Raw genomic sequence first — 26,869 nt, 5'->3', positions numbered from 1 at the left:
CCCGTAGTTCTTATTTATTTTCAACGGTAATTTCACTAAATACTACGGTGCGGTGCCATCGTGAATTTTGACCCCTAGACTCGTGAAAATGCGCATTTTAGATCAAAAAAACCCGATAATTTTCTGCCGAAGATTACCACCCGGCATGAATATTTTTCTGGGCACATCCCTGTGTTATCTATCGTTTGATTGGTTCTATATCAAAATTATCCGGTAACTAAGCTGCGGATTCACTAATGAAGTGAGTCGTAGCAATGGAAAATCTCAGGCCGCGTGACGTCAGAGCGGTATTTTCCCGCAAGCGTCTCATGTAAACAAACGGTAATTTCGCTTACATTTCGATAATTTTTTAGCCTGAATCTTTGCAGATATTGAGATTGATATTAAACTATTGCAATTCAATTGCTACTAATGCATTTACATAAAATAGTAAATCAGAAACGTAGATTGAAGTGGGCTATATTTCAGCCGCTGGCTGTCCGATTTCACGCTAAAGTCACGTGACCTGAAACCCCTACCACTAGACACAAACCTGGCCATTTCTGGTCCAACACATGGTCAACTAACAACTCTTTCATTAATTTGCTTGCCCGTAGCAGTGGGAGGAAATCAGAGAAAACCCACTAAGTCATGTACTAGCTAGTAGCTGGGAATCGAAACCACACTAACTGACTCAATGACAGACCGCACACGCTTTAACCATTCTGCAACCTAACCCTCCCCCCCCCCACACCCTTGATGAATTGAACAATTGACATTTTTGTGTCCACTGCAAATGATTGTCAAATGAACAAGTTATGTGTGGCAATCCAACTTCCAAGGCGACAATGCCACTCAACAATTCTATGTTACGTTAACAGCGAAAAACTAGACCAGAAATCTTTGAAAAGTTGTATAATTTCTGACTCCCAACGATACTGGTTGTGGTAACTTCTGTTCGGAACGAAAGCGTCCGTTTTGGCTGTAGTAATGTCTATAAAAGTATAACGTGGAGGACGATAGCGCAAATTCTTTGCCATTAAATTATGAAAGGCAAGTTCTGAGATATTTAGATTTCATTAAATTTTAAAATGTTCTAATACAATTCATTTATAGTAATATTTTTATCCCTATTACAATTACATTGGTTCACTAGCAACACTTCAAAGATCCCAGGTGAACCCTCGTGTACTTTAAATGCGAAATTCCATCTTTTAAAAGGACTTCGATGATAGTTTGGTATTTAGAATATGATAAGGGTTATAGAGGGGTTGGTTTTTATTTTATTTACTCATTGATGTTTTTAATTAATCACGATATATATTAGATTTCATTGCACATTTCTCAATATTTACCCTCAGTCAAAATGGTATAGCGGAAAAGGAAGTTGGAAACGAGCGCCGTCAACGAAATCAAGGGGAGGTAATTCATGAACAGGTGCCCGTTTTCTCGATTAATAAGCTATCATAATTTGTTTAAAGATAATAATTCTTTTTTTTTTTTTTTTCTTTTAAAGAAGACATTTCTTGATTATAAAAAAATGCAAAAATGGACTTTGATAAATGCTCCAATGTATATCACATGATATATTATAATAAGGATGGAATTTATTCCGATAACCAGATAAAAGTTATCAGAATAGATTAAAGCAATGCAAAGATAACAAAGTTTAAGGTGCGCAGTATAAAGAAATTGTTGTAATTGTACAGTTATCTGCAGCTGCGAATTTGTTAGCAAACAAAATAAAAAAAAATATAGCGTTAAAATTGTAGGACAATATTTGACCTAGTTATTAACAAGTTTGGGAGATTGACGTCACTTCCTATACAATATTACCGCGCATCTTACTGCGCATCTATTTGTAAGAAAATAAGGAGCAATTTTTACAGCAAATAGGCGAATATTTCATCCAGTTTTCTATTGTGCATGGAATATTCCAGCATTTAGGACGATAGCCAACTGTCGAAAATATCCCCGCAACGAAGAAAGTCCATTAGAAATTTTTGGTTTGACGCATAACTCAAGAATTTAGCTTTGAATGAAGCTGATATCCTGACGTACAGAACAGTGTCAGACTCTGCCTCGTTCTCAACAATACGCCAGATAATATGCGATAGTAAATGATATCATAGAAAAAATGTGGAATATTTGGGAAGACAGTGAAAAATTAATGGATGTACCAGAACACGGGGATATAATTTATAATATTATGGTCTAATATATTATTAAAATTGTGCCGAACGGTTGTCAATGATGATTTTTGGATGTCATGCAAAGTGTTTATGATATAACTGTTTTCTTTTCATGGCATGTGGTTAGAACATGACCAGTCAATGTTGTCATCTAATATTACTACTATAATAATATAGAAAGATAAAATAGTATAATCATGTGATCCAGTTATGATTAATTATCTTAAATTACAATCAACCATGTGACTTTGTTTTACTATAGATCTTAGATACAAATAGTTAAACTCTACAACCATAACAAATCATAGTAACTTGAGCTTCACAGATAGTTCATTGACTCTTGTTATTATTGTGTTATTTATTATAGCAAGTCACATTATAATATCCTTCAGAAGACCGCAGTGTGGTCAGCAGTGACAGGTTCCAAGCTACACTGACATCCCTAAATCAGGAAACTTGTCAGTTGATGATATCCTGATATATTATTAATATTAATACTTTCACAGACTAGACTGTTACAGCTATGTGTGAAATACTATACATGGCATACTTTCATTAATCACTGAAAAGGTCAAAAATATTATTCAACAGTTTTATGAACTGGATAGAGGTGGTTGGATTTTGATCATTTTGCAATCTCTGAATCGAATATCATATTTCAACTTCTATGGGCGATTCCTCAAATTTAATTGCAATGAGACATCATATTTAAGTTAAATAAACCGAACACGACACCATCCATATCGACAATTGTTAATTTTTCGTGAGGTGAATTGACAACAGACTCATTTGTTTTCTGTTTTGAGGATATAATTTATAAATTAAAAAAGGTGTCCGATTATTATTACAGTGACAGACTACTTGTATAATTGAGATAAAACTTTTCATGTATACGGTACATAAATAAATATTACGGAAAAATGTCGCGAAAACCGAAACCACGAGAGAATTCAGCTGCTGCTGAGCGATTGGCTGATTACACAGGAAAGAGCGTTGTTTCTATTGGCAACTCTACGTCTGGTGCATATGCCTCTGGATCAGAATCTCCAGATCAGGATACAATTCGTCATGGAGCTGCATCGACGTATGGACTAAAACCAGAGGATGATTTACCTAACCTTGAAACTTTAGGATTTAAAGATAAGGACAGGGTAAGTATCTGTCATGAGAGAAGGTCGTTTCATCCCAAAGAAATTTCACCCCGGGTTGTTTAATCCCAAAACCATTTTGTCCAGGGTTGTTTCATCCCAAAACAATTTCATCCAGGGTCGTTTCATCCCAAAACGACCTGCACCCTCAGTCACAACACTACGGTATATGTATTAATACTTTGATGTACTGCATGCCTCCAGTTCTTCACATAAACTCAATGAATATGTGGTCTGGGTGTTTCCGATTCCGTGATCTTTTTCGTGCACGACAGCCCACTTTTTCTGAAGGAGGAATTTTAATACCTTGGTGTCCTACATTGTTTTTAGTGGTTTACAAGGAAATGAAATGAAATGAAATGGGTTTTAACGTCCCACTGTTCTGCTCCTAACCTGGGCTAATGAAGACGGGTGGTTTACAAGGACAGAACAAGGTGTTTAGATACGCTTTTAGAAATATGTAAACAGTACATGTACATGTATGTTAATATTGAACAGTGCAGCACTAAACTATCGGACTGAACAATATGAGTTATTAACAGAGTAGTAGTCAGTCACTGTACACTCAACAAATATACAGAACAGCACCCACATTTCAAAATACCAAAGTTTCATGTACCTGGCAGTAGTGCCAGATGCCTTCATAATTACAAAAAAAAGTATAATGCAGAAAGTGCCAACAATACAAATAAGCCAGGCCTTGGATTTTACATGTAGATAATTATATGATTATGAGCCTAAAGGAAGGTTATTTTGAATACTGACAACAACACTCTGTGTGCACTTCTTGGCCACTTCTTAGTCACTTCTTTGTCACTTCTTTGTCGCTACTACCAGTACTTCTTCTTAATCACAGGCGCGCGCAGACAAGGTTCCCTGGACAAGACAGGAGGGAAGAGGTACCTGTATAAGATATATGACATAAATTTTTTTTTATGACCAGAGTGATAAAATCTCTTTAAGATCAAACAAGTAGTACGGTTAACGTGGAATATTTTGATATATGTGCTATTATATGATTATATGATCCATGAACATATATACAAATACATGTATGATAAGGGGAGTTGGGTGGCCTATTGGGTTAATGTATTAGGTCTGTCATTGAGTCAAATGGTGTGGTTTCGATTCCCCGCTTGAAATAAAATTAAATCATGTTAGTACGAAATGACCTGGTTAATTGCTCTCTCTCTCTCTCTCTCTCTCTCTCTCTCTCTCTCTCTAAGATGAGACAATTTATACATACATTGTACATGCTATTATGTAGTAATTGTATAATGTAGATAGTTGATGATACAATAATATTGCTGGTAATTACATCCTGGTTTCCTTTGTGATTCACTGCCCTGAATTCATTGAGTTTTCAAGTGGGATATTACGGAACATGTACTGTACATAATCTACAAGGTCACCAGTTAAAACAGATTTCAATTGGTAATTTCGTTAAAGGAGCCGTTCAAGATATATTGGAAGAAATCAAAGGGAGAAAGAGAGAGAAACGGGACCAGAAGATTGTTCAATTTAATTTTAAAACCCAGACAACCCTGCTCCTTGTCACGTACATGCGACAAATCAAAACCATGCCAATTGACTCCATTATGGAAGTTATTAGTTATAATCTAACATTAAATCCACCCCCCCCCCCACCTGTAAATCAAAGAAAAATCGTGGATGATTGTTTCATTGTTAGCTCTTTTCTCTGTCCTGTGCAACTGCATGCACATGTATGTACAACTATCTAAGGAGGTGTTTTACTTAATACTTTCCACAGATATTTTCATGACAAGTCCCCAAATTCCATGTTACATGTAATTCCTTGTGCCTAACAAGTCCCTAAATTCCATGTTAGGCCTACATGTATATTCCATGTGCCTGACAAGTCCCCAAATTCCATGTGTTCAGTGTGCCTGTATAGTCTTTTCTACCGGTATTGGTACATACTTTCATCAGTTATAAATGATAGGCCTATATTTTGATTACTTCCAAATGGCTCGGTATTTTGAACTGAAACTTTTTGACAAGCTACATGTGTCTGGGCTATTTCTCAACATATTTGTGTCCAGTTTCTTTAAACCCACTTTTTTCCATGAGTGTACCTGGAACTGCCACTTCAAGTGTAATAAGGTCACTTTGTAATTAAAGTCAACTAGATCACTGGATTTACATTACTGGCAGATATTCCCAGAATTTCAATGAAAAGTTCCTGCTTCAATAAATACACACGGATCTCCACCATTTATCACATTAATGGTGGGGGAAACACGACAGATATTGGCCAGTCTCCTTATTTATAAGTTGTTTTACTGAAAGAAATATCGGAGAGATGCGGTGTTTGCAGGTTTTATAAAATGTTTTGTCAAGCGCTTCGAGCACAATAATTTTTGTGGAGGTTTGGCACTAAAGAAATTGACATATTTATTATCATTATCTATGACACAATTACATGTATATGGTCCATTTATTTCTTATTATTTTAAGTAACATGGTATACATGAAAGAAATCATGTTTGTTTTCAGTGTTTTATTAATAATTTGTCAAATACAACTACACTCGTTATTTCCAGATCAGGTGACTTACGTAAGTTGGACTCTGTATAGAAAACTCTGTGGAACGCAGCAAGATTCATCAAGTTGCAGTCATGAACTTCTTGATCCCTGTCATCAACAACTCTGTTAATGCTTTGGAATTGTTCTAAAGAATGTTCCTGTAATAAATTTCATAAAGTGCCGTTAAATAACTGTCCACAAGAGATCAATGCACAGTCAGTGTTTAGACCCGGTGGGATTCCCTGTCTCACAGGGTAAACTTTAAACACAGTTGATTCTATACAGTGTCCAAACTCCAAAGTCCAAAAGATGTTTTGTAAATGATATCGAGTGGACTTATCACTTACAATCAATCATAACATAAAAGTTTGTTTATGTGACTGTGATAAACAGTTATAGTAATGTTGTGAACATCGTTTACACTAGACCAGTATTATGAATGTTGATGTAAATGTTTTACTTTTTCAGCCCAAGAAGGCAAGTCAAGGATCAATACAGGTGGATCCAGCTAATTCTAAAAAACAAGTAACGGTAGTAACTCAAGCTGGACATAAAGCTAAACAAACAGTACCAGGTCGACAGTCTGTTAAAGCTGATCTGGTGAGTAGTATATATTTATTTAATATCTTCATCAATCTGAAAGGTAGGGTAGGTTGGCCGAGTGGTCTATCATGTCATTGAATCAGATGTCATGGTTGATATCCCAGGCTTGTAGGCTACATGACAAGGGTCCGGTTTCACAAAACATTCTTAGACTTTAGTTAAGAATTTAATCAAAATTGTTTGCTTTATTTTAACTAACATATAGCCCTTTATAAAACTGTTGTTGTTATGATGTATCAAATGCACCAGACATTATGTGCAAATTTTGTTGTTGCTGGATCAAAGATATTTCGCGTAAGCACTGATTGAAAGTTGAGTAAATTCTTAACTTAAGTCTGAGAATGCTTTGTGAAACTGGATCAAGGAGTAGGGATGCTTGCCTATTAGCGTTGGTTTCCTTGAACTCCTTCAAATTCCTTCTGATAGACAAATTAACAAAGTACTATAAATACCAAATGATAGTCTTGAAAAAAATCTAGCTTGACAAACAATGTGTTTAGTGGATGTTAAGCCTATTCTCTCTTTCATTCTGAAAGATTTTACCATTCCTAATTATATTGATAATATAGAAATAATCTCAAATATGTTAGGATGAGATGATTGCAAAACTTATCTCTTTACGTAATATCTTTAAGGATTTTAAGGACATAAAACTATACCAAATCGAACATGTACTCACAAACCAGTGGATGTTAAACCTCTTTTCTCTCATCTTATCTTGTAATTTTTTTTATCTCAACAGGATGTGACTAAAGAGTTTAAGAAATGTAAGGAAGAAGGAGCCCCTCGATTAGATCTCAGTAAATCTCAGGTAAGGAAACACAGGATTAGATCTCAGTACTTGAAATGAAATGAAATGGGGTTTAACATCCTACCGTTCTGCTCTGACTTGGATAATGAAGAAGGGCATACACCATAGAGTGTGCTATAAGGGATATTTTGCCCGGGCAGTGGCACTCTGGCCTACTCTTATATCGAATTACAACTGGAAAGGGATCTTTTACATGCATGCCAGTTTTTGTCCCATTTGAATGACTAGACGGTTGTTCTTATCAGGCCTTTCGTCCTGCACCACTGACAAGGGGAAACCACTTGGCCAATGCAGGGATCAAACATGCGACCTCCAGACTAGCGAGCCAGCGTCTTACCTACTTAGACAATGTGGCTCAGTAAGTATCTGGTAGGTATACACTTATGTACTGAGACACTGCATTAGGTGTTATTTAAAGCACCCACTGGGCTGGTCTGTGGGTGCTGTAACATTTTTTTTCATATGAATATATGTACAAGGTAGTTGTCCTATTTTTAAGTAGTAGCTATAAAAATAAAGCAACTTTTATAAACTTAGTGCTGCCACTGGCAAAACAAGACCTAGCAATAGCAACATGATAAAGGCCATTATAAGAACAAAATCAACCATGTTGACCACTTAATTATCAAATATATCAGTGTGTATTTACAGAGAAGAAAACAAATCAGATTAATATTTTGTTCTTTTGTAGATTTCTTCGCTCAATAGCTCAGTTAGAGAGGTAAGTGTGTTTACCTTAAATAACAGGTTAACAATAAACATTTTCCTTTATATTAAATACATTACAAAATTAGTACGAGATTAGAACCAAAACAATTAGATTCCATTTTGGCCTTGATTTTCTAGTATTTAAATGAGTTACGGATCAGATGTCTATGGGCGATTAAAAATGAGATATATCGCGTTTCTGTACTGTTGAAAGGAAGAATCCTATTGATTCTCAACAATGGTCAATAGTAACTTCAAGTGTTATTCTCCTTGGTTACATAACTGTGTTACCTCCTTAGAGACTTTATATATGATCAATTTTGTTCGAACTATTTATGAGTTGTTTAGTTGAGAACAGCTCAGGCAACCTGCATGTAACTGGTGGCTGGTATATGTTTCTTTGCCTAACTCATGCGCTTTAGGTCTTAAGATGTGTCATTGAGTCAACTGATGGGGTTTCAAGCCAAAGCTTGTAAGTGATGAGCAGTAGGGTCGCCTGTCTAGCCTTGTGAGTTTTATCTGGGTCCTTTGGTTTCCTTCCACTATGAAAGACCCTACATATTGAAATAAAATTGTACACGAGGCCTATGTTAGTTCCAAATTGTTAATCAATTGATGTTTTATTGTCCCCCGCCTTTCGAAGAAAGCAGGGGACTATTAAAATGGGTTCGTCCGTCTGTCTGTCTGTCTGTCTGTCTGTCTGTCTGTCCGTCTGTCTGTCCTTCTGTCTGTCCGTCTGTCTGTCCGTCACACTTTTTGGGACACAATAACTCTCTTCCTAATTGAGCTAGAATGTTCAAACTTGGTGTATGTGTTTATTAGGTCAATGCCTTGATGGAGTTCGAAGATGAGCATTTTCCGCTTAGGGTAAGCAGAGATAAGCAATTTGATTGGTTGATGCTTTGGGACACGATAACTCTCTTCCTAATTGGGCTAGAATGTTTAAACTTAGTGTATGTGTTGATTAGGTCAATGCCTTGATGGAGTTCGAAGATGAGCATTTTCCGCTTAGGGTAAGCAGAGATAAGCAATTTGATTGGTTGATGCTTTGGGACACGATAACTTTTGATTGAGCTAGAATGTTCAAACTTGGTGTATGTGTTTATTAGGTCAATGCCTTGATGGAGTTCGAAGATGAGCATTTTCCGCTTAGGGTAAGCAGAGATAAGCAATTTGATTGGTTGATACTTTGGGGCACGATAACTCTCTTCCTAATTGAGCTAGAATGTTCAAACTTGGTGTATGTGTTGATTAGGTCAATGCCTTGATGGAGTTCGAAGATGAGCATTTTCCGCTTAGGGTAAGCAGAGATAAGCAATTTGATTGGTTGATGCTTTGGGACACGATAACTTTAGTTCTAATTAAGTGAGATTGATGAAACTTGGTGTATAGTTTCATTACAGTAATACCTTGACTAAGTTTGATAATGAGCATTTTCTGCTCAGGGTAAGCAGAGCGATACGCAATTTGATTGGTCGAGACTTTGGAAAACAATAACTCTCCTACTTTGATTGTCCCCCGCCTTTCGAAGAAAGCAGGGAACTATTAAAATGGGTTCGTCCGTCTGTCTGTTTGTCTGTCTGTCCGTTCCGCTTATGGTAAGCAGAAAAAACAAATTGAAAAAGAAACTATTATAAATTAATTAAATATGTAGTATGCAATAATGAATTGACATTTAATGACAGAAAGAAAACAGTGAACTTTGCACAACTTGCAGCAAGATGGAAAATAGACCCGTTGATACAACCAAACTCTAGATCTGTAGGCATAGAGCATGTTTTCCCCTTAATATGCTATAATTATTCCATCAAAAACATTGTATGCTTAGACTATAAGTAAAGAAAAGATATACTGTTTGATTGTTCAATACTTTGTAAAAGATAATTTGTGATAAATTTATATGTGTCCTCTAATTATTTTCCTATTTCGGCGGGGGACATCAGCCTCACTGTTGGCTTGTTTTCTTTGATTTTAGGGGAGTTGGATGGCCGAATGGTTAGCACTTGCGTGCTGTATCATAAAGCCTGACATTGAGTCAACTGGCGTGGTTTCGAATCCCCGGTTGTACGTGACAAGGAGTAGGGTCGCCTGTCCAACCTCATGGGTTTTCTCCGGGTCCTCCGGTTTCCTCCCACTGCTAAAGACCCCTACGCGCAAGCGAATTATTGAAATAAAATTAAAACCATGTGTTAGTCCCGAAATGACCTAGTTTGTGTCGAGTGGACGTTAAACCCAATTTCTCTCTCTCTCTTTGATTTTAGTTACACCAGTTAGTAGAGTTTTATTTATATGGCAACCGGTTAACGTCTCTTCCCGTGGAAATCGGACATCTGAAGAATTTACAGACTTTGGCGTTAAGTGAAAACTCCATCACAAGTTTACCAGAAACGTTAAAAAATCTTACACAGTTACGGGTTCTAGATCTCCGCCACAATAAATTACAAGAGGTAAGTTGGTGTCTATGGGAATGCTCAATTGTAAGCCTGGAACATCCTGCACATCCTGTAGAATCGTGACGTAATTAAACACAATTAACAAGTTTCAGCTGTCATGGTTGGTTGAAAAATTTGTTTATATGGTCGACACATGCATTGTAGCGCAAAATCTACTTTTTCACTCAATTGTCTCTATTTTTGTGATTGAAAGAATTAAATTCTGGAACTTTCAATCGAGTATCCCCTGTTTGTCTGGAATATTGCGGGTTAAGATTGAAGTGATTGGTTATTGATCAGTGAAACGATTGTTTATAGATCAGTGAAGTGATTGGTTATTAATCAGTAAAGCGATTGGTTATAGATCAGTGAAGAGATTGGTTATAGATCAATGAGTAAGGTGTGGGTTAACTAACCAAAAGATCCCAGGATCAATCCCTGTATTGGCCTAGAGACTTCATCATGGTATTTCCAGTGTGGTTTCCCCATGTCAGTGGTGCCGGACAGAGGGCCTAGCAAGAACAGTATCTAGTCAATCGGATGAGCATGTATGTCAAAGAACCCTGAGTAGTTGCATTTCAGAAATGAGTAGGTAGCACTTCCATCATAGCACATTGCATTGTGTATGCCTGTCTTCATTAGCACGGTCGACGGGAGAAATGAAATCGGACATTAAACCCCATTTCATTTCATTTTGTATGTTGATATAATTGTTTTTTGTTGTTATATATTTGTATTTTGTTGTTATAGATACCACCAGTAGTTTATCAGTTGACGTCGTTAACAACTTTATTTCTACGCTTCAATAGAATACGACAAGTAGAGGAAGAAATCAGTAATTTAACTGTAAGTAAAACCTATTACTTATCTCTTATAATCAAGCCTGTCCAGTACACACAGCATACAACCTGGATAGCAGACACCTGTCAGAGATTGTCACACGTTTTTGTTATAATAATTACGTTGTGTGATAAATTGTGCCTGACAAAGTCTGACAGGTGCCTTCTGTCCAAGGCTTGTTTATAACTTTATGGAGAGCCTGGTAAGGATAGTTTCTAGTCATTTGGATGGGATGAAAAACCAATGTCCCATACAAAAATTTCCTGTATACACGGTAACATGCATAGTGTGTAGAACCTATCTCTAAGTATTGATTAACTGGCCTATGTGTTAGAATATCTATATATGAAGTAGAAAGGGTTCATTGTGGTTACTATTCATGGGAATTTGTGAGAAATATACGTGTTGTCAGTAGTCGCTAAAACCCGTCAGTATTTGTACCGTACGTCAGTATTCCTATAAATGGTCAGTAATAATCAAAAGGTGAGTATTTAAGTCAATTGGTTAGTATTCCTTACTTGCGCCAGTATGTAAAAATAACGTGAGTAATTAAACAAACGTAAGTTAAGCCGATCATATCACTAGTCAGGCGCATGCGGGAGAAATTGACAAAAGCGTGACTAATTAAGAAACCGTCACAATACTCGCCAGAAATTTATATAGTTAACGATTTCACGTTCTACTGGCGTCAGGTCCAGTTACTGACGCACATCAAAGATAACTGGCGGTTTCACTCTGATAGTGACGTAGGCCTCAAATAGTGACGGTTTCTTAATTAGTCACGCTTTCGTCAATTTCTCCCATATAATGAACCCTTTCTACTTCATATATAGATATTCTAACACATAGGCCAGTTAGTCAATACTTAGAGATAGGTTCTACACACTATGCACCCAGCAGTGATAGCACATTGCATGGTGTACACCTGTCTTTATTAGCCCAGCCCGGTCTTTAGCAGTAGGACTTAGGAGGAAACCGCAGGACCCGGTGAAAACCTGCAAGGTTGGTCAGGCAATCCTACTCCTTGCCACCTGACTCAATGACAGACCTTGTGATTTCATGCGCATGCTTTAATTTACTAGACCATCCAACCCCCCAAATAGAGGGGTAACTTTGCTAACTCACTTGATTGTTTTATACATCACGATAAATTACACATCTACGAACCAGATTTAACAAAAATTAATCATCAAAAGATTGATACAGACCAAGTATTCCCAAACTGGGCCTAAAATTTTTTGTTCAATTATAATTTTAAAATATAATCGGAATTTATAAAGGAAGTAATTCAAGTCAAAATTGTTATATTCTGGTGTGGAAGTGAAAACTAAAATTTCTCAACAAAACTGGGTGGGGGTAATTTACTTTTGTAAAGTTACCAGGAAGGAATTGTTTGGATAAAAATGGTAGCACTTAATGTTCGATAATAAGGAAGACAAATAAAATTTTGATACATGATAAACTAGACGTGTATAATGCCATGAGTCATAATGAACAACATTGTTATTACAAATTTAACGTCCAATACACAATGCCCATTGGGGGGTTGGATGGATGAATGGTTAGCGTGCGCACGCTGTATCATAACTTCTGTCATTGAGTCGACTGGCGTGGTTTCGAATCCCCGGTTGTACGTGACAAGGAGTAGGGTCGCCTGTCCAACCTCGTGGGTTTTCTCCGGTTTCCTCCCACTGCTAAAGACCCCTATGCGGAAGCTAATTATTGAAATAAAATTAAACCATATGTTAGTCCCGAAATGACCTAGTTTGTGTCGAGTGGACGTTAAACCCCATTTCTCTCTCACTCTCATAAGGCCCATTGAGGTTATGGACAGGGTGATTTAATTACGTTATTTACGTATGAATAAGTAATGAAAAAAAATGCGAAAAAACATAAAAAAAGGTCCCATTAGAAAACATGGTGTTCAAATTTACTGCCGTGAATAGAAAGGGCGAGTCATCTTCTTCCTGCGTTATGTGGTTGTGTTTTATGAAACTGTTTCCCAGGAAACCAGAAATTGACCAATTAAAAAGATGATATGATTGACAATGTTATTTCTTGAGCAATCAACAGGATGATACATGTATGGTTGACAATGTTATTAATGAAATTTACTGTATTTTGATTTTCTAGAATATTTAACATCAACTCTTTATTTTTTTACTTTCAGAAATTAACCAAATTTAGTTTACGTGAGAATAAGATCAAGGAATTACCGACAGGAATCGGCAAATTAATTAACCTCTTGACATTTGATGTATCCCATAATCACCTTGAACACCTACCAGATGGTAAGTCTGAGGACGTCTTCCAATCTTGTGTTAAAAGTTTACAATTTTATCATTTAAGAGTTACAATAGAGTTTTCAGGGTCCACTGGTTTCCTCCCAGACCCTCATGTGCAACCCTCGGTGAATTATTAAAATAAAATTAAGGCAGGTGTTCGTACCAAAATAACCCAGTCTGTGTCCAGTGAATGTTAAATCCAATGTATTAACATCAATATGGTGCCCCTATATATTTAATTCAAAATAAAACCAATTAGAAGAGCTGTTTTCTTGTATTTACTTGTATGATTAAGGCGTCCATTTTTTGTTGGCTCTGTAAATTCGACACTGCATGAAAAACGTCTGTACGTCCCCTCTTCCCTTGATGCCCAAAATATAGTCCTAATTTGTTTAAAGCCTATATATCTTGCATAATTCTCATTCAGTATATTAAAAGAGGGTAAAAAACAGCAAAATGTAAGACAAGTCATTGGTCAAATTTTCTACTGTTTCCAAATAAAGTTATATATACAAATTATATACACAAAAAAATAAAATATTGTGTATGTTATTTGGTGTTTTTCAGAAATAGGAAATTGTGTGAATTTAAATTCTTTAGATCTACAGCATAATGAGTTGTTAGATATCCCAGAATCCATTGGTAATCTACGACAAATAACTCGACTTGGTTTAAGGTATATATGCGTGTTATTTTCTTTGTATACTCCCACATTTTACCGTGGTGGTATATTGCTGTCACAATGTCTGTCATTCACATTTATTTTTAGCACCATAGAGGCTACAATAATTGTTACAAAATGAAGAAGTTTACTGATTTTCAACATGTCGGTCTATGTTTTTCCTTGAAATGCTTATGACCCAGAGAAGAGATAAAAACCCATTTAAACATACATTATGCAAGAGCTATATCTGCCAATTGCAGGTCTTTCTTTAGGCCTGAAATGTTATCTAAATTATTAATTAGACATTATTTAACTTATCCAGGCCATAATCAACTCTCGATGGCATCAGATGCCTGCGATATTTAGTAGATTTAAATACATTTTGTGGTTGAAGCTTTATCGTAAAAATGAATAATCAATATATAGTTTATTATCGTAACAATAGTAATAATGGCAATCGAGGCTACCCTATAATTGTATCGCCAATATCTAGTAGCCTCAGTGAAGTAATTTTCAGCATATTCTCTTTTCATCTCTTTCAACTTTTATAGCGAGAACTGTAAGCACTTTATCTAATCTTACCTAATGCCGCTTGAAGTCGTAATTAAGGGACAAGTTGTATGTAGACTGACAAGGAAACATTATCAAGACTATTCAGATAATATAGGAAACTATTACACAATTTACAGAAAAAGACAGTTGGAATTCAGTTGCTGCCCAGGCAAAATTCTCCCCTGTATACGCTCAACAGTAGAAAATAAATGTGTAATTATTTTATATTTTTGACAGGTATAATCGTGTTAGCAATATACCCAAATCACTGGCTAATTCAGTTGCTGCCCAGGCAGAATTCTCCCCCGTGTTGTCCGCTCAACTATAGAAAATAAATGTGTGATTGTTTTATATTTTTGACAGGTATAATCGTGTTAGCAGTATACCCAAATCACTGGCTAATTGTGTTAACATGGATGAATTTAACGTGGAGTCAAATAACATATCTCAATTACCCGTAAGTTATCATCATTACACCATATGTAAACATGGAACTCTCAAATCCCATTATGGGCTGAGAGGTAACGACAGATGTGTCAAGCTTGATCTTCACTTGTAAGAGGTGGCTTCTTCAGGACTGACCAAGTTGTTTGAATATGCCCAGTTGTATGGATGGCACAAAAAAATCGAGGTCAATAGCAGAACCTATCATTTTCTCTGATATTTTTAATTCGACTGAATCCAAGACAAGTTTTGCTACCGTTGATATTTTTATTTTCCTTTCTTAATTAAATATTAAATGATTTATTGTTAGTTTTTAGCACGGAATATGCCGTGAAAAATTGGATATTGTCCGGAACATGGAACTGACACACAGAGATGTTTTAAAAAGAGTAACCAGAATGACTAAAAGGAATTGGTCCCCAGAACCTCCTAGTCTTCAACATAGGGAGGGTCTGGGAAGGTTGTCAATATTTGACGGAAAGTCCATTGCCCATGCGTAACCGGGAGTTTGGTTTTTAATGTGGTTGATTATCCAGTCTCTTTAGCCAAGTAAAGTAAGAGTTACGCCCCTTCGCACAATAAATCCCATAATTCTTGCATTAATATAAACAAACATGAATCGTGACGACAAATTAGGATTAATTTTCAAAGTATAGATATGGCCCATGAAGAGAGAAATTTTACAATAAAAAATTAAGAGTGTTAGATATTGAACTTACATGCAAATCAAATGGATATTTTTTTGAAATGACATTCTTAAATTAATTTCATGGGCGTAAACATCTTGTTTTAAAAGGAGTTACCTACCTTAGACGTTGAATATAACAATGTAATAGACCGAATTGTCTAGCCAATTTTTCTCAAATGTTGACAAGCAATCCAGACTAATATTCGTAGAATATTTTTCTGGATGATAGAGACTAATGTCAAAGTAGGTTGGATCTATTTGATAAGGCCAACTTATGGTCAAGAGATGTGAACAGCGCTAGTGCTAATCCCAACCCGATCACTAACCCTGGAACTAGCCCTAATGCTTACCCTAACCCTAACCTACAATCTTGCCAACAATCACGTGCCCTAACCTTATTTACATCTCAGAGGCCTTGACAAAAATTGAGCTGGCCTTAACAAATAGATTTAGCCGTTAAAGTAAAGGTGTATCTGTGTAATTTGTTTGAGTGTATACAGTCGAATACACCTTGAATATTTATTATATTTTGTTTATTTTAACAGGAAGGGTTATTGTCAAGTCTGGTAAATTTGACGAGTATAACTTTATCGCGGAATGCGTTCCAATCTTATCCTTCTGGTGGTCCCTCACAGTTCTGTTCTGTTTACGTAAGTTGATGATTCTTGTAAACTAAAGAATAAACCTAGATCACTGGGTCGGTCGCTCAATAACTTTTATTTTCTTGAGATGCTGGTTATCCAACAGGTTTGTATTCTACAGTTGGCCGAGAAAGTCCCTCTGGATTTTCCAGCCTATTATCTCCCTTGTAAGTAGTCGAAGGCCTGGCAAAGAAAAGCGTTAAGTCGTTTAGACTGCTCGTAAAATGATGTCTCCTGTATATCACTAGCACCATATTTCATGCTGTATACCTCGATTAGAGTGGTTAGTGTAGAAAATTCTAGTGGCAAGTTGTATCAGGTTCAGTGTTTGATTTTGGTGTTGGCTGAGCAAGTTCCTTATGATTTCCCCTTGTCAGTGGTGTAGGACAGAGGACATGTCAAGGAACAATGAATAGTCGTTCAGATGGGAACATGTGTACACATTAGTGTGCTCCTAAGTTAATCCTTGACAGTTGGAATTTGAGATAAGAGTAGGTCATAGCTCTGCTGTCATTGCGAAATTTCCCTCATAGCACACTACGTGGCATGTCTTCATTAGCAAAGATAGTATGTTAAACCCCATTTCATTACCTTATCAGGATTAGCACGGATAGTAGTAATTAAACCCTGTTTCATTTCATTACCTTATCAAGTGTTGCAGAAGACTGGTGTGGTTTTTGATTCCCCAGTTATACGTGACAAGGAGTAGGGTTGTCTGTTCAACCTCGTTGGTTTTCTCCCTCTGCTAAAGACCTCTACGCGCAAGCGAATTATTGAAATAAAATTTAGCCAAATGTTAGTCCCAAAATGATCTATTTTTATTTCAGGCTATAAATATAGAACACAATCAAGTGAATCACATACCGTTTGGTATTTTTATGCGAGCACACTGTTTAACTAAACTCAACATGAAAGATAACCAGCTTACATCACTTCCTTTAGGTATTTATAACAGATCATTTCATTGGTCAACCAATTTAGTCGTATTATTTGTAATAAAGATAATTTCATTGGTCTAAAATCTATCAAACTTTTAAAAAACGATTTGATTGGTCACCCTTTTATCCTTCTGATTTTGTCATTAATTTTGTTTCCAATTTGATCCCCCCAAAAAACTGATGGAACAATTATGTTTTCGGTGGTAAGGTTTTTCTTATTTTTCTTTCATACAAAATTCAAAAATTTTATATGCTGATTATATGTATCATTTTTAAAAAATGGTTGCAAAGGAAGCCAAACATGTCATTGTCAAAACTGTTGTTTGTCTGTAGTTTATATTTTGGTTATTGTTATTAGATTTAGGAACGTGGACGAATATGGTGGAGTTAAACCTAGGAACCAATCAACTAACAGTAATACCAGATGATATCGAAAAACTGGAGAAATTAGAAGTTTTAATTTTGAGTAATAATAATCTGAAAGTAAGTTCAGGGGGAGTTTATTTCAACAGCTATTTTAATCTAGATAATTATAATCAGAATGGAAGTTGTGGAGGAGTGTCTTTCAACAGCTGATTTATTCTGCCTGTTCCAAGAAAAAGGATTTCTTCTTGCCTGATATAAGAGTTCCGAGAATAATTTTGAAAACAACCTATTGACGGCCCCAGCCCTTTTTCTATGAAATTCACCACCCTTGTCAGTTTGACTTGTCGGAAGGTTTAAACTCGTAGCTTAAATTCATCTTTTCCGCTAGGTTTATTCTTGTCAGTAGTGAATGAATTTGTTCAAAGTTGAAAAGTGCAATAGAAACTGCCATTAAGTATTTTTGTACTATACAAATTGAGAATTATTCTCTATTGTCTTCTCTATTCAGTTGAAAACATGAAAATATTTTCAAATCTTGATTCATTCCGAAATTCCGTAAAGTTTTTTCTACGTTTTTTTTTCCTGCACCACATGCACTATTAATGTGTTCAATTACTAAATGCTATTTAAACACCAACCTCGTGGGTTTTCTCTGGGTCCTCACGTTTCGCCCCACTGCTAAAAATCCCTACGTGCAAGCGAATTATTGAAATAAAATTGAGCAATATGTTAGTCCCAAAATTACCTAATTTGTGTCGAGTGGTCATTAAACCCCATTTCTCTCTCTCTGCTGTTTAAACAATGATTATTTTGTGTTTTATAGCAACTATTGGCTAGTATTAGGTTTAATTAAATATTTTGTAGCAATTACTTGCAGGTATTGGGTGTTAATTGTATATTTTGTATTTTATAGCGATTACCAGCTAGTATTGGTAATTTAAAGAATTTAAGAACATTAGATTTAGAAGAGAATAGATTGGAAACTTTACCACCAGAAATAGGTCAGTATCATAATGCACTTTTTCTGTACCACTAAAGGTTATACCTAAGGAATAGTGTTGCCTGTCCAACCTCATGTGTTTTTTCCAGGTCCTCCTACTGTTAAACACTTGTCATGTGCAAGTGAAATATTGAAATATATGTTAGTCCCAAAATGACCTAATTTTTGTCAGTGGACATTAAACCCCATCTCTCTCTCTCTCTCTCTCTCTCTCACCATTCTAATGTTTGGGTAGTTGGATGGCCTTATGTTTAGCGCATGTGTATTGTATCATAAGGTCTGTAATTGAGTCAATTGGAGTGGTTTTGATTTTCCGGTTGTACGTGACAAAGAGTAGGGTCGCCTATCCAGCCTCGTAGTTTTCTCTGGGTCCTCCCGTTTCCTCCCACTGCAAAAGACCCCTACGCACAGGTGTATTATTGAAAAAAAATTGAACCATATGTTAGTCCCGAAATGACCCAGTTTGTGTCGAGTGGACGTTAAGTGGCATTGTAATTCCCCACTTGTATGTGTCAAGGAGGACTGTGTTTTCTCCAGGTCCTCAGACTGCTAAAGACCTGTCATGTTCAAGTGACTTATGTTCGTCTCAAAATGACCTAATTTTTGTTGAGTGGACGTTAAAGCCATGTCACTCTCTCTATACTCAAATCTAGACACAATTACTACCAATAAGATACAGGTAGACACTCATTATCAAAATTGAATGGTCAGCTTTAAACTGGACAGAAGTAAAATTAAACGATTCATGGTGATTTTAAACAGTTTTTACAAATTTTTAAACAAAGATTTGATATTAAACGAATGTGAAAGAAATTAGTGCTAGATACACAAGATTAAACGATACTTGGGTTACAGTGCTACAACCAGTTTTGGGATATAGATTCACTTTTCATAATATTGTAGTTTGCACGTGATTCCTTGATCCCTCATATGAAGCTTAGAGACTTTAATGTTAATTACAGGATTAAAGTCTATAATAAACATATCACTGTTCTAATATTCGCGCGGTTGGTTGGCCAAATGTTTAGTGGTGCGTGTTGTATCATAAGCTCTGTCATTGAGTCAACTGGCGTGGTTTTGATTCCCCTGTTGTGTGGTGTGGCAAGGTGTAGGGTCGCCTGTCCAACCTCTTTAGTTTTCTCTCAGTGCTCTGGTTTCCTCCCATTGCTAAAGACCCCTACGCACAGGCAAATTATTGAAATAAGATTGAACCATGTGTTAGTCCCGAAATGACCTAGCTCATGTTGAGTGGGGGATAAACTCTCTCTCTCTCTCTCTCTTTCTGTTCCCTCATTACATTTAGAATGGAGGATTAACGTCTATAATAAAACTGTCACCAGTCTAATGTTCCTTGATTACATATAGAATAGAGGATTAAGGTCTACAATAAACCTATCACCATTCTAATGTTTATTATGTTGTCTGTTTATAGGTCAGTTACTTGAATTACAGAAATTGGTTGTACAGTCCAATCAATTAACGTGTTTACCAAGAAATTTAGGGTAAGTTACACTCATATTTAACATAGCCATTTTGGGGGTAATTGTCCTAGAGAGTGATGAATTGTGAGTCTGTAATATTCTGAATTGATAGACTTACAATCAAGTGAAAACAGATTTAAGTGTTTTCATATTTTGTTCATTCCCTGTAACGGATGTAAGTACTGTCATGACCTAGTGAAAGATGCCAAATGCACACATGATTGATAACCAAACTTCTCCTGTTTACTCGATTGATAACCAAAATTCACCTGTTCATTCCATTGTCACTATAACGGATGTAAGTACTGACGTGACCTAGCGAAAGATGCCAAATGCATGCATTGATAATCAAACTTCTCCTATTCACTCCACTGATAACCAAAAATCACCTGTTAATTCCATTGTCACCGTTAGTATCAATTTAGGAACATTTATCCCAGTTCATATATTTGTAGATGCAAGCTTTGTGCTACTTCAAAATTCTTCCAATTTGTTTGTGTGTGTGTGTGTGGGGGGGGGGGATGGCCGAATGGTTAGCATGTGCAGTTTCCTCCCACTGCTAAAGACCCCTACGCACAAGCAAATTATTGAAATAAATTGAACCATATGTTAGTCCCGAAATGACCTAGTTTATATCAAGTGGACATTAAACCCCATTTCACTCTCTCCCTTTCCTTTTAATTTACACTGCTGTCATTGAAAAGTCAGTGAATTGAACCAGTTGCCGTCTAAAACTGTTGGTATTTTACTTTACAGGTTCTTAAAAAATCTCCAGTATTTAGGTGCTGGTGAAAATAATTTGACGTCCCTTCCGTCAGAAGTGGGTAAGTCAAGTCTTAATCCATTTATAATACCATAATCTCATTATTAACACAGGCCCTGTCACGGATGGAACTACTAGGAGCCGAATCGATTTGACAATCTCGTTCCTAGAGATAACTTTACCCTTTGCTTATCTCTTGTAAAACTTGCCAGCTATTAATCAGCGTGAAATCGGTTCCTTAGCTGGGTAAGTGGGTAAGGCGCTGGCTCGCTAGTCTGGAGGTCGGATGTACGATCCCTGCATTGGCCGAGAAAGTTCATACAGATTTTCCGGCGTGGTTCCCCCTTGTCAGTGATGCAGGACAAAGGGCCCGAGAAGGACAGTTGTCTAGTCGTTCGGATGGGACGAAAAACCGAGGTCCCGTGTACACATTGGTGTGCACGTAAAAGATCCCTTGACAGTTTGAATTCGATATAAGAGTAGGTCGTAGTGCCGCTGTTCGGGCAAAATTTCCCTCATAGCACACTGTATGGCGTATGCCCGTCTTCATTAGCCCAGTTCAGAGCAAAACAGTAGGACGTTAAACCCCATTTCATTTCATTTCGCCCCAAATGGCTACTGATTGGAAGGATTTGTTAGAATGAAATGCTGCCTATTTCAAAATGGCCGGCAAATTTTACCAGAGATAAACAAAGGGTAAACATATCTCTGGGCTTGAGATTGTCAATTTGAGTGTCATGGATTCAATTCCATGCTTGTTGTTCACATGGAGTAGGGTTTCTTGCCTAACGTTATGGATTTTCTCAGAATTCCTTTCCCTGCTAAAGACTGTTGTGGCCAACTAATTGTTAATAAGAATGTGATCTATAGTTATGCCAGAAATGACTTTGTTTTCTCCCTTTCCTGCTCTGGCATCAGGCCCCGAGTTCACAAAGCATTCTCAGACTTAAGTTGAGAATTTGCTCAACTTTCAATCACTGTTTATGAGAAATATCTTTGATGCAGAAACACAAAACTTTGCACATAGTTTCTTATTGATGTATTTGATACATTAAAACAACAAAAGTTTTATAAAGGGCTATATTTTAGTTAAAATAAGGCAAACAATTTTGAGTAAGTTCTCAACTGAAGTCTGATGGGTAGTAACATCCTAGCTCAAACATGACAGCAGTCTCTACTTATAAGACCATAATCAACTCTGGATTCAAATGTGTTTTGTGATGGATAATTTAACGTAAAAATGGATAATCAAGACTTTGTTTATTATCATAACAATGGTAGCTATGATGATCGAGGCTAGCCTATAATTCTCTCTGTAATATCTAGGCCCAGAGCGAAGTAATTTGACTGAAATTTTCAAAATATTCTCTTTTCATTATCTATTGTTTAACTATTAGAGCGAGAACTGTCAGTTCGATTTGTCTAAATCATACGTAATGCCTCTTTAAGTTTTATATGTTCTGTTTTTCTATGTAATTTAAGTTTTGTATGTTTTATATTAACAGGGTGGTTGGATGGCCGAATGGTTAGCACCACATGCGCGTTGTGGTCGCCTGTCGAATCTCGTGGGCTTTCCCCGGGTCCTCCGGTTTCCTCCCACTGCTATAGATTGCTACGCGCAAGCGGATTATTAAATTAAAATTGAACCATATGTTAGTCCCAAGGTGACCTAGTTTGTGTCGAGTGGACGTTAAACCCCATTTCTCTCTCTATCTTTATATTTACAGGTAATTTAAATTTTGTATGTTTGCTATTTACAGGTAATTTAAATTTTGTATGTTTGCTATTTACAGGTAATTTAGAAAGTTTGGAGAATTTATATATAAATGATAACCCTGAGTTACACAGTTTACCGTATGAGTTGGCGTATTGTAGTAATTTACAAATTATGAGCATAGAAAATTGTCCCTTAAGCCAGATTCCCGCTGAAATAGTTGCCAGAGGGCCATCATTAGTTATTCAGGTAAGTCAGTCATGTTAGCGATCTATTCTTCTTTGGCCTTTTTCGTGTTTCGTTAACGTTTCAAACATTAATACTCAATGTTGTAAATTACCCCATTGAAAATGAATAATCAAGACTTTGTTTATTGCGGTAACAATAACAATCGAGGCTATAATGTTATTGAAATGAGGATTTCTAGGCTCAGAGTGATGTAATTTGACTGAAATTTTCAGCATATACTTACATTATCTATTTTTATACGCCCTCATTTTCATGTGGTTAAAAACAAAGTCGTGGGTATTCACTGTATCAAGTTTATTATGACTTAGATCCCATCTAAGTTTATGTTATTCAAATGGTTTGGGATATTTCTCTGTTTATATTTATATATTTGGATTCACTCATATTCATGTGGACGTATATTGTCGTAGAACCTGTCCATCCATCCGTCCACAATTGTTTGTGAACAGTCTACAGGTCACAATTTTTATCCGATTTCAATGAAACTTGAAATATAGGTTTATCACCCTAAGATCTCGATTCCTTTCGATATTGGCATGTATCGGACTGTAAATTCATGGATTATGTCCCCTGATTGTACGAAAAATCTAGTTTTTAGCTTGTGAACACTGTAGAGGTCACAATTTTTATCCGATTTGGTTTAAACTTGAAATGTATGCTTATAACCTACAGATCTCGGTTCCTTTCGATATTCGCGCATATCTGACCATAACTTCCTGAATTATGGCCCCTGATTGTACGAAAAATCGCGTTTTTAGCTTGTGGACCCCATAGAGGTCAAAATTTTTATCCGATTTAAAAAAATGTTACAATATATCACCGTTACAACCTAAGGGAGGTTGAGTTTGAATTTCGTAAAAATCGGATCAAAACTGACGGACAAAATGGCCGCCCCTTGTTCGCAAATAGTGTCAAATTATTGTGTATCAGGGTTGTGGACCCCCTGGTGGTCACAATTTTCATCCGATTTGGTTTAAACTTGAAATTCATGTTTATAACCCACAGATCTCGGTTCCTTTCGAAATTCACGCATATCGGACCATAACTTCCTGAATTATCGCCCCTGATTATATGATAAATCGCGTTTTTACATATAGCTTGTGGACCCAATAGAGGTTACAATTTTTATCCGATTTAAAAAATTGTTTGAATATATCACCATTACACACTAAGATCTTTGTTCCTTTTGATAAACATGGATACCCGGACTTAACTTCCTGAATTATCTCACCTGATTGTTCGAAAAATCACATTTTTAGCTTGCAGATTCTCTAGAGGTCACAATTTTTTTCTGATTTTAAAAACTGTTGTGGACCCTCTTGAGGTCACAATTTTTATCTGATTTTGATGAAACTTAAAACATATCTTTATATCCCAAAGATCTCTGTCCCTTTTGATATTTGCACATTTCAGGCCATAACTTTCTGGATTATTGCCCCTGATTGTTAAAAAAATCACGTTTGTTTTAGCTTGTTCTCTATCATCTCTTGCAAAATGTGGGCGTATCCTGCCTGGCAGCCGCTGGTTTTAACTAATATGGCGAAAACTGTCAGCTCTTTATCTGATCTTCCATAATGCCCCTATAAATGCTATTAAGATGTCTTTATCGGAAATGAGGTGACACACAAGAGCAGGTGGGGGTGTTGGGTGGCCGAATGGTTAGCACGTACGAGTAGGGTTGCCTGTCCAACCTCGTGGGTTTTCTCCGGGTCATCCGGTTTCCTCCCACTGCTAAAGACCCCTACGCGCAAGCGAATTATTGAAATAAAAATTAAACCATATGTTAGTCCCGAAATGACCTAGTTTTTGTCGAGTGGACGTTAAACCCCATTTCTCTCTCTCTCTCTCTACACAAGAGCAGGTAGACATCATGTGATTGTTAATTCTCCGTCTGCGTTTGAAGATTATCTAATGTGATATATTGTTTGTGTATTTCAGTATTTAAAGCTACAAGGCCCCTACTGTTAACACCGACTACCAGTAATACAACACAAACAACTCACAGAGAAAACCAAACATTATTTCACGTTATACACATTATAAACTGTAGGTCAAAGGGGGATAACTGTGTTTATCTGTTATAAAGGGATGGTAACTGGTGTACCATCGTGTTATAATGTTTATTTGTACAAACATGTTTTATTATATATATATACATACAGATTACAGATCTATGATAGAAGACTATATATATATATATATATATATATATATATATATATATATATATAGCTTTATGCGACAAATTATCTCCCTTTAATTATAATATTCATCAGTTTTATCCTACGGTTATTTAACGCTGGAAAGTTTAATAAATATAATAACATTATTTGACATTCATTTTTAGCTAGACAACGCATTAAATTCCATAACAGCTTTATAACAGATGTATTATTTTAATACCTTGCTGCCGTGTTTCAGTTATAAGTTACGTTTAATCTTCTGTTTCATGTGCTAATATAACCCCTATGAGATAATATAACGCTAGATTAACCAAGACTTTAGTCGATGTACATCCAGTCTTTCTACATCCAATTTGTTGATTTGTGTTTAGTTATCAGCAGATTATGGTGAAGGTTTCCGAATTCACCAAAATATGAATTTATTTAAATGGATTCTGCATTTACGGTGATTTAAATGATACAAGTGCGGACATTCCTGTTTCTGTTCTTTTTACTCAAATCTTGGAACAATTTGATTTGGATGGTTGAAAAATAACAAAAAATGAAGCAGATGCAGAAAGAAAAACAAAGATTTTTTATTCAGATCCTGAAACAAATTGATTTTGTACCATATATTTCGATGGTTGGAGAATAACAATATGGTAGTTTTTTGGTAGTATATGAAAAGAGCTTATAATTCCAGATTACTTCACAAGACTTTATTTTGGAACCGAACATTATAACCTAGTGCTACATAACGGAAACATTTCATTACGGAAACGATTTATTATTAGATGTGTGCATTAACTGAATCGTGATCTGTAAATTATAATTATTAAATCGCATTACTTCATCCTACACTACGCTGCGACATAAAAATATTTCTCTGTGATAAGACAGACTAGATGTCTCCTTGGCTTACGTCTAGGATGGTGTTGGATGTCGGCTGACACCCAGAGGGACAAGGGAACAGATTCTACTACCAGAGTTAAAACAAACACCTCTACCCTGAATCATGTCGCAAATAAGAGACAGTTTTAATACTAACGAAGTTATGACGCACGCATCCACTCTGACTGATATCTTAGTTGGCAACAAATTCTCAACTACTTCTGGGATTGAGTTTAATTCCTGCTTTCACCTTGAATGATTTTGTAGAATTAGAAACACTTCTACTACCGTGAGGATGAAGCCCAATTCTGTCCATAATCTGTGGCAGTGAAATAAACTTAACACCCCATTCTGCCCTCACTTCTTGACAAGATCACAGAGACAGATGAAAGTATAACTACGATTATGGTCCACCTTCTAAGACATATTTAATAGGAGAAACTATTTATTATCCTGCTTGTATGTATATTAGCCAATGAAATTTAAGTTGATTTGATTTGCTTGCTGCTGAAGACTTTATTTTTATCCATCTGGTTTGGTCTGGTTTAGTGAAAAATATTCTGTTTGTTTCAAGTGGGAGGATGTGCTGGTGGAATGAAAAAAGGTTTTAAGCAAATCACCAATTATTGGAACTGTGTAATCTTGGCCTTCCTCTTGTTTGTTTTCCGTTAGCCAATTCTGGGATTATGAATGAATAGGGTTGAGCTCTGATAATGTCTGGGTTATCTTGCATGTGTGCTTTTTATTATAAATTCTGTCGTTGAGTCACAT

The 26,869-nt window shown here is 36.2% G+C and overlaps 1 protein-coding gene across 1 annotated transcript; it reads left to right on the top strand.

Moving 5' to 3' along the window:
* Positions 1-1,819: 1,819 nt before the first annotated feature.
* Positions 1,820-25,238, top strand: LOC126824924 (leucine-rich repeat protein SHOC-2). Its single transcript, XM_056101621.1, has 17 exons — positions 1,820-3,322; positions 6,335-6,466; positions 7,212-7,280; positions 7,972-8,001; positions 10,250-10,435; positions 11,171-11,266; positions 13,431-13,551; positions 14,113-14,221; positions 15,125-15,218; positions 16,439-16,543; positions 17,362-17,476; positions 17,831-17,955; positions 18,752-18,839; positions 20,271-20,340; positions 21,076-21,143; positions 22,876-23,045; positions 24,984-25,238. Exons 1-17 carry the CDS (start codon positions 3,092-3,094, stop codon positions 25,011-25,013), a joined length of 1,839 nt encoding a protein of 612 aa, XP_055957596.1. The 5' UTR covers positions 1,820-3,091; the 3' UTR covers positions 25,014-25,238.
* Positions 25,239-26,869: the final 1,631 nt, after the last annotated feature.

This window comes from Patella vulgata, chromosome 6 (genome assembly GCF_932274485.2).
Source record: "Patella vulgata chromosome 6, xgPatVulg1.2, whole genome shotgun sequence".
NCBI classification, from domain to species: domain Eukaryota; kingdom Metazoa; phylum Mollusca; class Gastropoda; family Patellidae; genus Patella; species Patella vulgata.
Note: the sequence above shows the minus strand (reverse complement) of the source record. Positions and strands in the feature narration are given on the sequence as shown.